This window comes from Monodelphis domestica, chromosome 3 (genome assembly GCF_027887165.1).
Source record: "Monodelphis domestica isolate mMonDom1 chromosome 3, mMonDom1.pri, whole genome shotgun sequence".
In the NCBI taxonomy this organism is placed as follows: Eukaryota; Metazoa; Chordata; class Mammalia; order Didelphimorphia; family Didelphidae; genus Monodelphis; species Monodelphis domestica.
In genome coordinates this window covers 93,756,559-93,770,126 of record NC_077229.1, presented here as the reverse complement: position 1 = coordinate 93,770,126, position 13,568 = coordinate 93,756,559, and the positions used below count along the sequence as shown (strand labels likewise).

Below are 13,568 nucleotides of genomic sequence, written 5' to 3'. Positions count from 1 at the left end.
GAAATGAATCCTGATCAAAGAAAAAAAAATGTAGTTCTGACAGAAGGACTAAGGCAAATGGGAAAATTGAGAAACATCAAAAGAAATCCATTTATCTCAGCAATTGGGAGGGTTTCATGTACATTCAAGGTGAGAAGTAGGCATCTATCATAATTTTGTTTTGGTGATAATTAATATAAGCAGTATTTTTAATCCTGTCTACATCAGCAGTTAACTATAGTATATTTGGGCATTAGAACCTTTCTTGTTATAATGAGTGTATATTAAATTTATGCATGTTGTAATAAAAAAATAAATTTAATAAAAAATTTAAATTTAAATTAAAAAAAAAGATTTTTCCTTCCAGTCCTCTCTGGCATCAAGGAAGATTCCCTCTATCACACCACTCCTATTTTAGGCCTCATTCCCATCAGAAGAACTTAGTTTGCTGGGCCTCTAATTAAACTCACCTGCTATCTTTGAGGGTGGACACTTCAGCATTAACACTAGACAGCTTCTTTCTCAGGATCCAAAGGGTCCATGTCAGGAGGATTGAATTAATCTACAAACAGATCAGAGAAGATGGACATGGAACTAAGACTGGGATGCAGGAAAGGCCTGGAGAACCCCTGTTTTCTCTTGGCCTCTCTCATGAGAAATTATAAAAGATCATAGATGGACATCCACAATTGGCCTTGAAGGAATTCTAATTCAGGGGTTCTTGACCTGGAACCTATGAACTTGTTTTTTAGAACATTTGATAACTATATTTAATTTCCTTTGTAATCTTGCACTTTTAATTTCAAACATTCAGAAGCATGATTCTGAAATGGGATTCAGAGGCTTCATTGGAATGCTAAAGATATCTGTGACATAAAAAAGGTGAAGAACCCTTGCTCTAATCTCATGGTGGTGAATCTATGGCACACATGCCAGAGAGGGAACTTAGAGCCCTCTCTGTAGGCATGTGCACTGTTGCTCCAGCACAGAATTCACCAGTTCCTTACGAGAAAGCCAAAGGGATAAGGGACCAGGCTGCTCCCCTCCCCCTCTCCACAAGTGCCTGAGGACATTTCTTACATAACCCACCCCTCTAAAAGGTTTGCCATCACTGCTCTAGTCCAACCTCCTTTATTTTACAAATAAAAGATAACATGGCGCCAGAAAAAACCTGATTTGCTCTAGGCCACACAGGTGACAGAGTCAAATTCTTTTTACTCTACCATTCTGGAAATGACATTGACTCCTTTGTGGACTGCTTCCTTCTTTCGTTCCTTCGTTCCTTCGTTCCTTCGTTCCTTCGTTCCTTCCTTCCTTCCTTCCTTCCTTCCTTCTTTCCTTCCTTCCTTCCTTCCTTCCTTCCTTCCTTCCTTCCTTCCTTCCTTCCTTCCTTCCTTCCTTCCTTCCTTCCTTCCTTCTTCCTTCCTTCCTTCCTTCCTTCCTTCCTTCCTTCTTTTCCCTTACCTTCTATCTTAGTATCAGTTCTAAGACAAAAAAGGGGTAAGAGCTAAGGAATGGGGGTTAAGTGACTTACCCAGGGTCACATAACTAGGGATTATCTGAGGTCAGATATGAACCCAGGACCTCCTGACTCCAGGTCTGGTGCTCTATCTACTGTGCTGTCTAACTATGTCAGGACTTATTTATTAAAAAAAAAAAAACAGTCCACTAAAAATTTCATACTGATCTTCCCCTGAGTTTCAGATCTAGACATTTTAGTATAAATATCCTGTACTCACATTCACTATCCCAATTCACCAGGAGGTATACGTCTATAATGAAACATAATCCTCCAATAATTAACAATAATCAGTTTGTATTGCACTTATAGGTTTATAGAGCACTTCCTTCACAATAGCCCTGTGAAATTTATAGTATGTCTTACTCTCCTCATTTTACAGATGCTGAAACTGAGGCTCAAAGAGGAAGAGGGACTTGTCCATGGTCATACAACTAGTATCAGGGATGCAATGACTCTTAATAAGTGCCAGAAGAACTAGCTAATGGTACATCGCCAGTTTCATCTTGAAGTTCACCACTCCCCAGGCTATCCAAAGGCAAAGTTAGAAACAGATTTAAAAATATTTTTTTTTCATGAGCCACATCCCTTGACCTTTGTTGCTTCCCCAACTGCCCATTCAGTAGTATGTTCTCTCTTACTCAGTAGGTACCCAGAGTTTTCTGATCTCTGTACATCTTCCATCCAAACCTGCCATCAGGTTTGATCATCTGATCATCTCACTTGTAAAATCTGACAATTATAAGGTGATCTCAAAATTTAACTAGTCTTCCTGGCCTCAAACACTTCCTGGCAGTATGACCCTGGGCAAGTCACTTAACCCCAAATGCTTAGCTCTTATCGCTCTTCTTCCTGGTATTGATTCTAAGACAGAAGGTAAGGGTTTTAAAAACTGTAATGGATTCAATCTACCTGAACAAAAATCCCTCTACAATATATCTGATGCACTCATCCTTATTGTGAACACCCCTAGTATGGAGAAAATCTATGTCCCAATGCAGCCCATTCCACTTTGGGATAATTCTAATTCTGAAAATCTTTTTCCTTACATTGAACATAAATCTGCCAACTTCTCCCCTTTGTTCCAAATTCTATTCTCTGGGGTCAAGCAGAATAAGTATGAAGCCCTTTGCATTTGATTCCCCTCCAAATACTTGAAGATCATTTTCTTGTCTCCTTGAAATCCTTTATAGAATGAACTACTAGCCAGTCCTAGTGGCCCATACCCATAATCCCTGCGACCTAGGGAAGGCTGGGATTGGCCGATCTCTTGAACTCAGGAGCTCTGAGCTGAAGTAAGAGATGGAGGCCGACGTCAGCCAAATAGATGCCCACTCTAAGACTGGCATTGCTTTGAAGAGACCTTTGGGAATGGGGAGGGAGAGCCAAGCTCAGAAAACAGAGCAGCTCCAAGCCTTGGTGCCATTCAGAGTGGGGACTGATTCAGCAGCAGCCCCTGTACTTCCATCCAGGATGAGAGATGGAGACCCAGTCTTAAAAATAAAAAATAACAAGAATTTCTAACCATGTGGCACCAGGAGATAATGGAAGAGACCCCATTTTGGGAGCCCTGGAATCAGGCCACTTGGCCAGAAACCCCCACCACCACCACCACCACCTGCCAATGCATAAGGCTAGCTCAGCTCCCAAACTCTCACGCTGAAATGGATCACCAAGGCTCAGGCTGAATTCCTGGTCCACTTTCCAAGCCTCCCCAGAAAGGCACTTCTACCAGGGACTCACGTACCGTTATTATTATGCAAACAGGTCCCAGGAAACTCCAGGCGAACCCTGTGTCTGTGTTCAGCCAGCAGCTTTGGAAGGACAAATGAAAGTCAGCATTTACTAGTGAGTCAGTCATGAGGTTGGGGTGAAACAATCCAGTCCTGCCTGGCCGGCTCCATCCTTGAAGTAACAGTTGTGTTTTCTAGGTAATAATTGATCTGGAGAGGCAGGATCTGAGGAAAGTCTCATGAGATGTCCCAACTAGAAAGTCCCTTAGAACACGGAACACACAGACTGTCACAGCTGGAAGGGCCCTAAGAATAGGGAATGTCAAAGCTGGAAGGGATCTTTGAACAGAGAATTTTAGAAGTAGAAAGAGGCTTAGATCTGAGGATCTTTGGGCCCCTTATAAGAATAATGCCTTTTTGTGGTTGTTTTTCAGTTGTTTCAATCGTGTCCAACTCCTTTTGACCCCATTTGGACTTTTCTTGGCAAGTGGTTGCCATTTTCTTTTCCAGTTGATTTGACATATGGGGAAACTGAGGCAAATAGGATTAGGTTACTTGGCCAGGATTATACAATTACACAGCTAGTAAGTGTCTGAGACAAGATTTAAACTCCAGTCTTTCTAATTCCAGGCTGGGGAGCCTAAGTGCTATGCCACTTAACTGCCCTAATAATATCTGTAAGCATGGAAAATAAAATACATAAGGAACTAATTTCATTGGAATATAGTTATAAAAATATTTTTAAAAAATAAGTTCACAGGGAGGCTGGCAGTCAGTGGATTGAGAGCTAGGTTCAGACCTGACCTCAGACACTTCCTAACTGTGTGACCCTGGGCAAGTCATTTAACCTTCATTGCCTAGCTCTTACTACTCTTCACCCTTAGAACCAACACACAAGTTAAGTATATATTTTTTTTAAGTTCACAGGCCTTGGTTTAAAACTCCTGGCAAAGGAGAAAGAGCTTTTATAACATGGGTTAGCACTAGAAGAGTCTGTAGGATTCAGGACATAAAATGATAGAACTAAAAAAAAATATAAATCCCAGAGATCTCAGAGTGCATTCAACCCAATTCAGGGTGGAGCAAGAATTTTGTCTTCTAACATAGATCACAAGACCTTATCCAAGTCCTCTGACTTTTGGAAGAAAAAGCTCATCCCTTTTAGGATCAGCTCTAATTGTTAGGACTTTTTCTAGACTTTTAGTCTAGTCCTTTCTCTCTATAGCCTTCTCCCTCCCTCTCTCCTAGTTTTGCCCCTTGGGACCAAGCAGAACAAGTCTAGTCCTGCTTTCATATGACAGTCCTTCAAATATCATGTCTCCCACTAAATCCTCCCCTGTTCTAGGCTAAATACCTACCAGGCACCCCAAGCAATACTGCCAGAATAAGAGGGGACCTTGGAGCATACATCAGAGGTGGAAGAAGCCTTAGAACACACAATATCAGATATAAGGAAAAGGACCTCAGAACATATAACATCAGTAGTGGAAGGAACCTTAGAACATACAATAGAAGTGGAAGGGATCTTGGGACATACCATATTAAAGGTGGAAAGGATGTTAAAACACTGAATATAATGAGGTCAGAGCTTAGCTCTAAGCTAGTTCGAGCCTAAGAATAGAGGAGGAATCTGTGGCCAAGAGATTGGAGAGAATTCTCACCACCCAGGAAGAGTAAGCAATGGAGACCAGATCTGAACCTCAGATTGCTGCCTCCCTGGTCCAGGGTTCCTCCCGCCACAGCACACCACCCTTCCTCTCACTCACCGGTTATGCATCCCGTAGCCTTCCCATTGGATCCCAGCAGCCACAGCCACAATCAGCCCTGGAAGACCGTAGCCAAAGGCACAGAGATGGGGCATCTTGATATTGCGGGAACTAAAGTAGTTCACAACCTTGAGGTTCCTGACCATTAGGAAGAGCATCACAGCCTCCACCAGCATCCAGGCAAAGCAGGCCAGGAAGAGGTAGTGCAGCAGGCCAGCAATGACCGCACACACTGTCTGCAAAGAAAGGAGATCATCTCACCTCCCCTGGGTGTGCCACAGCAAGGGGAGAGAGGAGGAAGGAGCTTTCACATGGCCTTGGAAGGCAAGGTGTCCTTCACTGCCTTCACTGGGTCACAGTGGAAGATGCCCTGTCTGGGACCTCTTGGTGCAGCCAAATAAACAAGTGACCTTGAGAACAAAGTGCCTCTAGGAGCCAGAGAGCTGGGAAAGGGATGTTCTAGGTTTGGTATGTCTGGCCAGTAGTTTTTCTGGGCTGGGTCAGAAGAATGGTAAGTTCCCCCTGACACAGCTGAGCCTCCTAAGAAAAGATGAAGCCACTTAGAAGATGTGGTCACAAGCTGAGCCCATCACTAGCCTTTGCCATAGGATCATGGGGCCATAGAATCTTTAGTTCTAGATGGGATCACAGCTCTGATGGGACTTTCTGGTCAGAGCATTTAGAGTCAGAAGAAACATCTAGCAGTTATATAGTTTGGATCCCTTGATTTAGAAATTAGGAAACTGAGGCTTGGAAAGACAGACTAACTGACCCAGTCATAGAAAGAGTATATAAGTGAGCCAGAATTTGAATGCAGGTCTTTGGAGATCATTATCTAGGGCTTTTTCAAATGTATATACTATTCCTAAGAGCTCAAAAAGCATAGTCCAAAGAACCAGACTTTGCTCAGACACACAGAAGTTGGAGAACACAAAGCCAGGCACAAACACAAAGGGTGAGTCGCCCAGATTACCTGACCCCCCAGAATTAATCCATGTTGGCCATGAAGAGAGCTCAGCTGATTTCTCTAACCTTTCTATACTTTTATCACACTCAGCTGTGCCACTATGATGCAATGGCAAGAGACTCATTATTTCATAGGATCATTGATTTAGGAGTGGAAGAGACCTTGGAGGCCAACAAGTTCCAACCTCCACATTTTGCAAATGAAGAAGCTGAGGCACATAGAGGTTAAGTACTTGCTTAAGGTCATAAAGTCAGTAAATGTCTAAGGTAAGATTTGAATCCAGTTCCTCTGATTCCAAGTCCAGTGCTCCATCCATTGCATCATGCTGTCTCTATATTTCCCTGTGGCCTTAAGTAAAAAGAGAGAGGCTGTATAATGTGAGAATGGGGAGCAGGGAAAGGGCAGACCAAAAGAATGGCTATAGGGTCATATGTCACAGGATGGGAAGGCATACCTTGTTCTCTGTCTTGTCTGCTCCTATGAGGAAGAGGAGCTTGGCCAGGAAGAGGCAGACACACAAGTGTAGGTGGAGGGTGGTGTTGCGATTCTGGATGGAACGGCACAGTAGAAAAGTGGCAATGGCCATGGCAAGACACAGCAGTGAAAGAATCAACCCCACGTGGCTTATCAGAGACAAGGCAAAATCCATCTGCAAGGAAGGTGATCCAGAGAGTGCTGAGCACTAACTTTATAGGCATCTTATGGAAAAGGACCTTCAGGGTTCATGGTCTATCCCTACCCCTGTCCTTAGGAAAGTGCCCTCCTGTGCCAAACCATAAGCTGAGAATCTAGATCACATGAGGGTCCTAAATTGGGAATACACCATTGAAACTCGTTTCCCCCTTTATCACCCTGGAAAGTCACTTCCCTAAAGAGTCCCTTTCTCATACCATTCCCCTCTCATCTCTATCCCCTCCAAATCTCATCCATTCTTCAAGGCTTACCTCTCCCAGCAAACCTCCCTTGACCACACCAACCCAAAAGGATCTCCCTCCTCTGAGTTCCTACAGCCTTGAACATCTGTCCTTTGTCATTTCATCATTTTTAGTTGTATCCGACTGTGACACCATTTGGGGTTTTCTTAGCAAAGAAAATGAATTGATTACTATTTTCTTTTCCAGTTCATTTTACAAAAGAGGAACTGAGGTAAAGAAGGCTGTGACTTGCCCAAGGTCATAACTAGTAAGTATCTAAGGCTAGATATGATCTCAGGTCTCCCTAACTCTAGACCCAGTGCTCTACCCACTGTACCACCTAGTTGCCTGGAACATCTGTCCTATTTGGTCCCTGTGACCATGTGTCATTCATTTTCTATTGATGTATTTATAATTTGTCTTCCAATTAGATCCTAAGCTCCTTGAAGATAAGGACTTGGTTTTATGATTCTTTTGTATCACCAGACAGACCCTATCACCCCACCCACATCAAATCAGTTACTCCTTTACTCAACCATCTGTTTCTCATCCTCCACCCAAGCATCCTTCATAATTCTTACTGCCACCACTCCACCCTGGTCTTTGATATCACCCACCTAGGGGGTTGTAGTAAATTCCTTAACAGGATTCCCTTTCTCCATACTCTCCAATGCCCCCTTTACAGCACTCCTGGAAGAATCTTGCTCCCATGCAGAGCTGGCTATTTCATTCCCCTCCTCAAAAATGTTTAAGGACTTCTTATGGCCAACAATTGAAGTTCAAACTCTTAAGCCTGGTATTCAAGGCCCTCTACAACTTGGCACCATTCTACCTTCTCAGCCTTATCTTGCATTATTCCTTTCCATGCTCTCTATGGTCAGTTCAAATTGGCTTACTCTCTGTCCTCAAATCATGACCTACAATTTCAAGTGTCCTTGCTTTGGATCTGATTGTTCTTTTTTCCTGGGATGTCTTCCCTACACCTTTTTAATCTGTTTTTTTTTACCCTTTCATTCTGTAAAGCCCACCAAATGCTAACTCCTCCAGGAAACTTTCTCTGGTTCCCCCTTGGTAGCTTGATACCTTTCCCCCTTCACTAAGATCTCACCTGGGATTTTGATACAGTTAAGAATTTGAAGCAAGCCAAATTTGTGTATCATTTTATCTGTACTTCTGTTTTTAGGCTTTTCTAGACTAGAAGCTTCATGAGGGCAGGGACCCTCATGCATCTCCCTAAGTCCCCATCCCAGTCATCTGCCTTCCTACAGGTGGTATTTAATAAAATGTTGTCAAATAAATTAATGAGTGAGTAAATCACTGTAAATTCTTGGTTGACTTTGTTTGATCAGTAAACATAAGTTCTCTATGATAAGAAGCCCTTAAGTTCATCCCACCATCCTGTCCACTGACCGTGATCTTCCCAGATGCCATGATAATAGCCATGTTGGCCAAGCGATTGCAACTGCACATGGTATGTGTCTCAGTGGAGTCTAACATCATACAGCCTGTGGGCGTCCACCGCCCACCCTCAATTTCGGGGTCCCAGGAGACGCAGATGCTTGTGTCCAACTTCTTCTTTGGCTGTAAAATCATAAGGTGTAACACCCCCCCCCCAGATAATTCACCGTTGATGTAATCAGTGTTAATGTCAAAAGTAGGGTGATAGAGAGGGAGGAAATCTGATCTTGAGTCAGAAAAACTGGGTGTGAATCTTGGATCTGTCACCAGAGAGCTATGACTACAGCTGATCTGTTTCCTTCAAAGGATCTCCCTCTTTTCATCTGTGAAATGATACCAATGTCCCATATAGGACTATTATACATAAATCACTTTGTAAAGGACTCAAGTAATAGGAGTTCTTGCGAATGACAACAAAAGGTAATTGGAGTGTGAGGAGCAGGAGATGTGGTAGAAATGAAGTATTGGTATCTCTATACACAACACATCTCCTGCCACTATTAAAACTGAAAGGGAAACTACAAATCTTGGTAGTATCTGAGGGAAATGTCAACTGTCATGGCCTTGTGTGGCCAGGAATTTTTGTGTCTGGGGCAAGTACCACAAACCATGCTTCGGACGGAGTGTGTCCTCAGGTAAGTCAGGGGATGAGACTACAAGGGGGGAGGAGACAAAAACACTGGGGTACCGATGCAAGGTTATCACATAGGGAGAACAGAAGAAAGTGGGGCAAGAGAAGGCCTCAACAAGGGCCACCATCAAGTAGCTTCCTATTTCAACTAGTTATTAAATTCTGTTATTCCTAAATGCTGAAGAATTACACGTTATCAGCATCCTCTAGATGTGATGTCCTAGGGAAAAGTCCCAATGACCTCACCTAGTAACCTCTCTAAGGTGTCACTCAGTACATACTTATGGGCTGACCAATGAGCAGAGACAACCTAACAATTATTTATGAAGGACACTTAGGAGGGGTCACAAGAGGTTCAGTTCAAGGATGGAGACAACTGTACTTGCCTGGATGTTCTCCAATGTATAGAAGACTGGATTGGACAAGTTATCTTTCTTGGATCCAGTGATGATCCCCCCTACAACTCGAGAATTTATCCAGAGTTTCTGAGACTTTCTGATCATGTTAGGCTCTGGATTGTAGAAAAAGGCTTCATTCAAAATGGACTCCATGCCCAGGAAAGATACAAAAGCTACTCCGTTGACATCTGTTGATAACAACATTCCATGAGGAAATTCCCCAATAAATAATAATAATAATAATAATAGCATTTATATAGAGCTTACTATGTGCCACACACTGTGCGCCAAGTGCTTTACAAATATGTTCTTATTTGGAAAGTTAAGGCTATTGTCCTCATTTTACAGATAAGGAAACAAAGACAAATAGATTAAATGATTTGACCAGAGTCCCACAGCAAGGATGTGTCTGAGACTGGGTTTCAACTCGGGTCTTCCCAATTTCAATCCTGGCACTCTATCCATTGCAACACCTAGCTGCCCCAGTTATATGTCAACTCCTTAAGAGCAGAGCCTGGGATATATCTGTTTGTTTTTTTGTTTGTTTTTTTCAAGACCTCACCTTCCATCTTAAAATCAATGTTTTGTATTGGTTCCAAGACAGAAGAGTGGTAACAGATAGGCAATGGGGGTTAAGTGACTTGCCCAGGACCACACAGCTAGGAAATGTCTCAGGCCACATAACTGACTTTTTAAATCAAGACTTTACACTTGCCAGCTTCAGGAGGAGGGAGAAAGGGAATCATAAATCAGGTAACCATGGAAAAATATTCTAAAAGAAAAAAAAAAGATTTTACACATAGCCTTCCATGTAGCATTTTATGAATCTTGGTTGTTGGTTGTTGATGAGAATTAACTCAGAATTTTAAAATATTTTTTAATTAAATACACTTCTCTGAGTGCCAGAAAGGAAGAAACTATGCATATAAAAATATTACTAACACACAATTGCACCCTCTGTCATACTCTTTCCTAAGACCCTCCAGAACCTGATCCCAGTTCCTGATCCTAGCCCCACCTTAATTTCCCAGTTAATCAGGAGTGCATAACAACATTATCTGTAAAAACAAAAAGCATAAACAGACTTTGGGCCAAGGAATGACTGCATGAATGATGGTACATTATGAATATAATGGAATATTAATGGGCCACGAGGAACAATGAGTATGTAGATTGAGAGAAATGTGGAAAATATTATATGAATTGCTATGAACAAAGAAAGTCTAACCAGGAGAAAACAGTATTCACAATGACTGCAAATATGCCAAGGAAAGCAATTTCAAAAGGCCACAAGACTCATGGAAAATGCCACCAACAATGCGGGTTCCAAATGGCTAAAGTTATATCCCTTGGGCCTCATTTCTGTTCATCAGTAAGTACCCCAAATGGAAAATAATGATCCTTCTTGGCCAGAGCCATTCAGTTAGGGGGTTTCACAGAACTTTTTCTGAGACTTGTTTATATGGGTATGTGATTTGGGGGGTTGGTTTTAAAAGATGACTCTATTACAGTAATGAATAATATGGAAATAGGCATCAAGAGACAATCCATGTATAACCCAGTGGAATTGATTGTCAGCTCTGGGAGGGGTGGAGAGAAGAAGGGTGGGAGAAAATATGAATCATGTATCCAGGAGAAAATATTTTAAAATAAATAAATATAGTTTTTAAAAAGAACTTTTTGTGAGAATCCAACAAGCATTTATTATGCTCCACTGCTTTCTGGGAATATAGCTAAGCACTGGGACTAGTGAGGCAAAAGTAAATAGTCCCAAGAAGCTCTTATGACCCCTTGTTTCTTTAAAGACTCAGCTCAAGCAGTACCTCTTGTATGAATGAAACCTTTCCTGGTTTCCCTTGGATGCTTGTGTTTTCTCTCCCAAAATTATTTTGTATCCATTTTGAATGTAACTATTTATATTCCTATTGTCTCTCCCATTATAAGCTTTTTGAGGGCAGGAACCACTTCACTCTAGTCTTTGTATCTCCAGGATGTAACCCAGTGTCAGACACATAGTAAGAATTTAATCAGTTCTTCTTAAGTAATTGATTGTCTGAAGTAACTTACATTTCACTGAGGGAATATAAGTAAACAGATCTTTACATTCATGATCATTTGAGGAGAGAGGAGAGAGAAGCAATGACAACTAGGGATATAACTAATACTAATAATAACAGCATTTATATAGCACCCACTGTGTGCCAAGCACTTTACAAATATTATCTCAGCTGATCTTCACAATAACCATGGGAAGTAGGTGCTATTAATTTCCCCATTTTAGAGTTGAGGAAATTGAATAAACAGAGATTAAGTGATATGCCCAGGTCACACATATAGGATGTGTGTTGTTTTGTTTTGTTTTTATTTTAGATTTGAACTCAGGTCTTCCTGTCTCCAGACCCAGCACTCTGTATAAACGCATCACCTAGCTGCTTCAAAAGCTGTGTTTTAAAAGACATCATCAAAGATGGCACTGGAACTAATCTGTGAAGAAGAGGCAATGATAAAAAAAAAAGGAGCACATTATAGGAGGTCCTGGGTTCAAATCTGGTCTCAGACACTTACTAGCTGTATAACCCTGGGCAAGTCACTTAAACCCCATTGCCTAGCCTCTAACACTCTTCTGCCTTGGAACCAATACATAGTTCTAAGATGGAAGGTAAGAGGTTTTTGGTTTTTTAATTAATTAATTTTTTTTAAAAGGAGCATATTCCTGGCACATGGAAACAACAGTTTAAGGCCAGTTTGGTAAAGGTACTCCCTTAGGTACTTGGGGGAGAAGTCACCATGTTATAAAGTGACTAATATGTGGAAATAAAATTAATAAAATATTATTTTTATTTATTGAAAGATTATATAAATATTAATTAATATAAGTAGCTAAACATTTATTACTTATTAAACTTATTTTGTTATATTAATAAAATTACCATTTTGTTCATTTTAATTTTGGAGGTTTTTTGAATGAAATACTCTCCTTACTTCCTCCTCCATCCCACTGTTTTCCTTCTTCATTTGCTTTTCTAATCTGTCCTAAAAAGACTAATGAGATGATAAAGCCATTAATATCAATCACCCTAGTTTTATGGTGCTTGCCTTCCTTTTCCATTCATAGGTGGATTCTGATAGTGTCTTGGAAAACCTGCCCTGACCACCCCTGTTAACCACCATCAGAATAGCCTAAGGGAGCTTGGTCTCATGTTCCTAGTGTAAGGATAATTTTAGGGTTGTGATCTAATCTAAATTAATTTTGGTCACCAGGGAATATCCCAAATGAAATACCCAAGTCAGTTTTTAAATTTATGGTGGTTTAATTAATATAGAGGGAAGGAATTAAGGAGAAGGGAGAGGGGAAAGGGGTAGGATTTCTCCCACCTGGCCTGTGCCAGGGGGAGTTCAAAGTCCTTCACCACGAGGTCTCTAAAGAAGATTAGTGACTTTTTAAAGAGGATAGTGTTTGGAAGATAAAGGAGAAAGAATAAGCCTAAACTCTGATAGAGCTCAGTAAAGATGCCTCACCTGAACTAGGCTACTCAGCTTCCTCCAGATTGGTATCAAGAAAAACTCAACGCTAAACCCGGACAATAGCAGCCACCACCTAAGATGCTGAAACACTCAGCACGCTCCATCAGCCACCTCTCCACCACCCAAGGGGTCAGAGAGAGGAAGTGACATGAAATATATAGACGGTTTTTACATCACTTTCCTGCGTCTCACATGTACCAATGGTATTTGGCTAAGCTTGACTTAGGACAGCCCAGGGGTCTGTCAGTTGTTTCTGATTTGTCATTTGCTAGCACATGTCTATCATAGGCCATCCTCCTAAATACTTAATCCTTAAGTAGGGGTGTAGACATTCCTGTTTTTGTTAGACTAAGTAGGGTGGAGTAATCTAAAGTTCACACTAGCCACCATAGAGAATACATTGAATTAGACACTCTTATTTGCATATGTAATTGTACCTTCAACCTGGCTCTGAACAATGTTCTCCCAACACACACATTTAACTCTGCCACTAAAACCACCCCTGTAGTGCCTTTGGCCATACCAGGTCTCCAGTATTCCATCAATCTGTGGGACCAGAGATACTTTGCTTTGACCAGGAGGGACTGGTATCCTTGGCCTCAGAGAGGGTAGCATAATGGGAAAAGCACAAGCTTTGGGATCAAGAACAGATACTGATTTAGCTACTTATTCATCCTG

The 13,568-nt window shown here is 41.5% G+C and overlaps 1 protein-coding gene across 2 annotated transcripts in view; it reads right to left on the bottom strand.

The window, feature by feature from the left end:
- Positions 1 to 13,568, bottom strand: part of ADGRE1 (adhesion G protein-coupled receptor E1) — a 64,910-nt gene that overhangs the window by 19,492 nt on the left and 31,850 nt on the right. For both annotated transcript variants that reach the window (XM_056822574.1, XM_056822575.1), the window contains exons 12-17: positions 9,354 to 9,553; positions 8,289 to 8,459; positions 6,419 to 6,613; positions 4,998 to 5,233; positions 3,246 to 3,312; positions 450 to 541 (exon numbers count right to left, since the gene is read on the bottom strand). In XM_056822574.1, the coding sequence (XP_056678552.1) occupies positions 450 to 541; positions 3,246 to 3,312; positions 4,998 to 5,233; positions 6,419 to 6,613; positions 8,289 to 8,459; positions 9,354 to 9,553 (961 nt within the window). The remainder of the gene's footprint in view (positions 1 to 449; positions 542 to 3,245; positions 3,313 to 4,997; positions 5,234 to 6,418; positions 6,614 to 8,288; positions 8,460 to 9,353; positions 9,554 to 13,568) is intronic.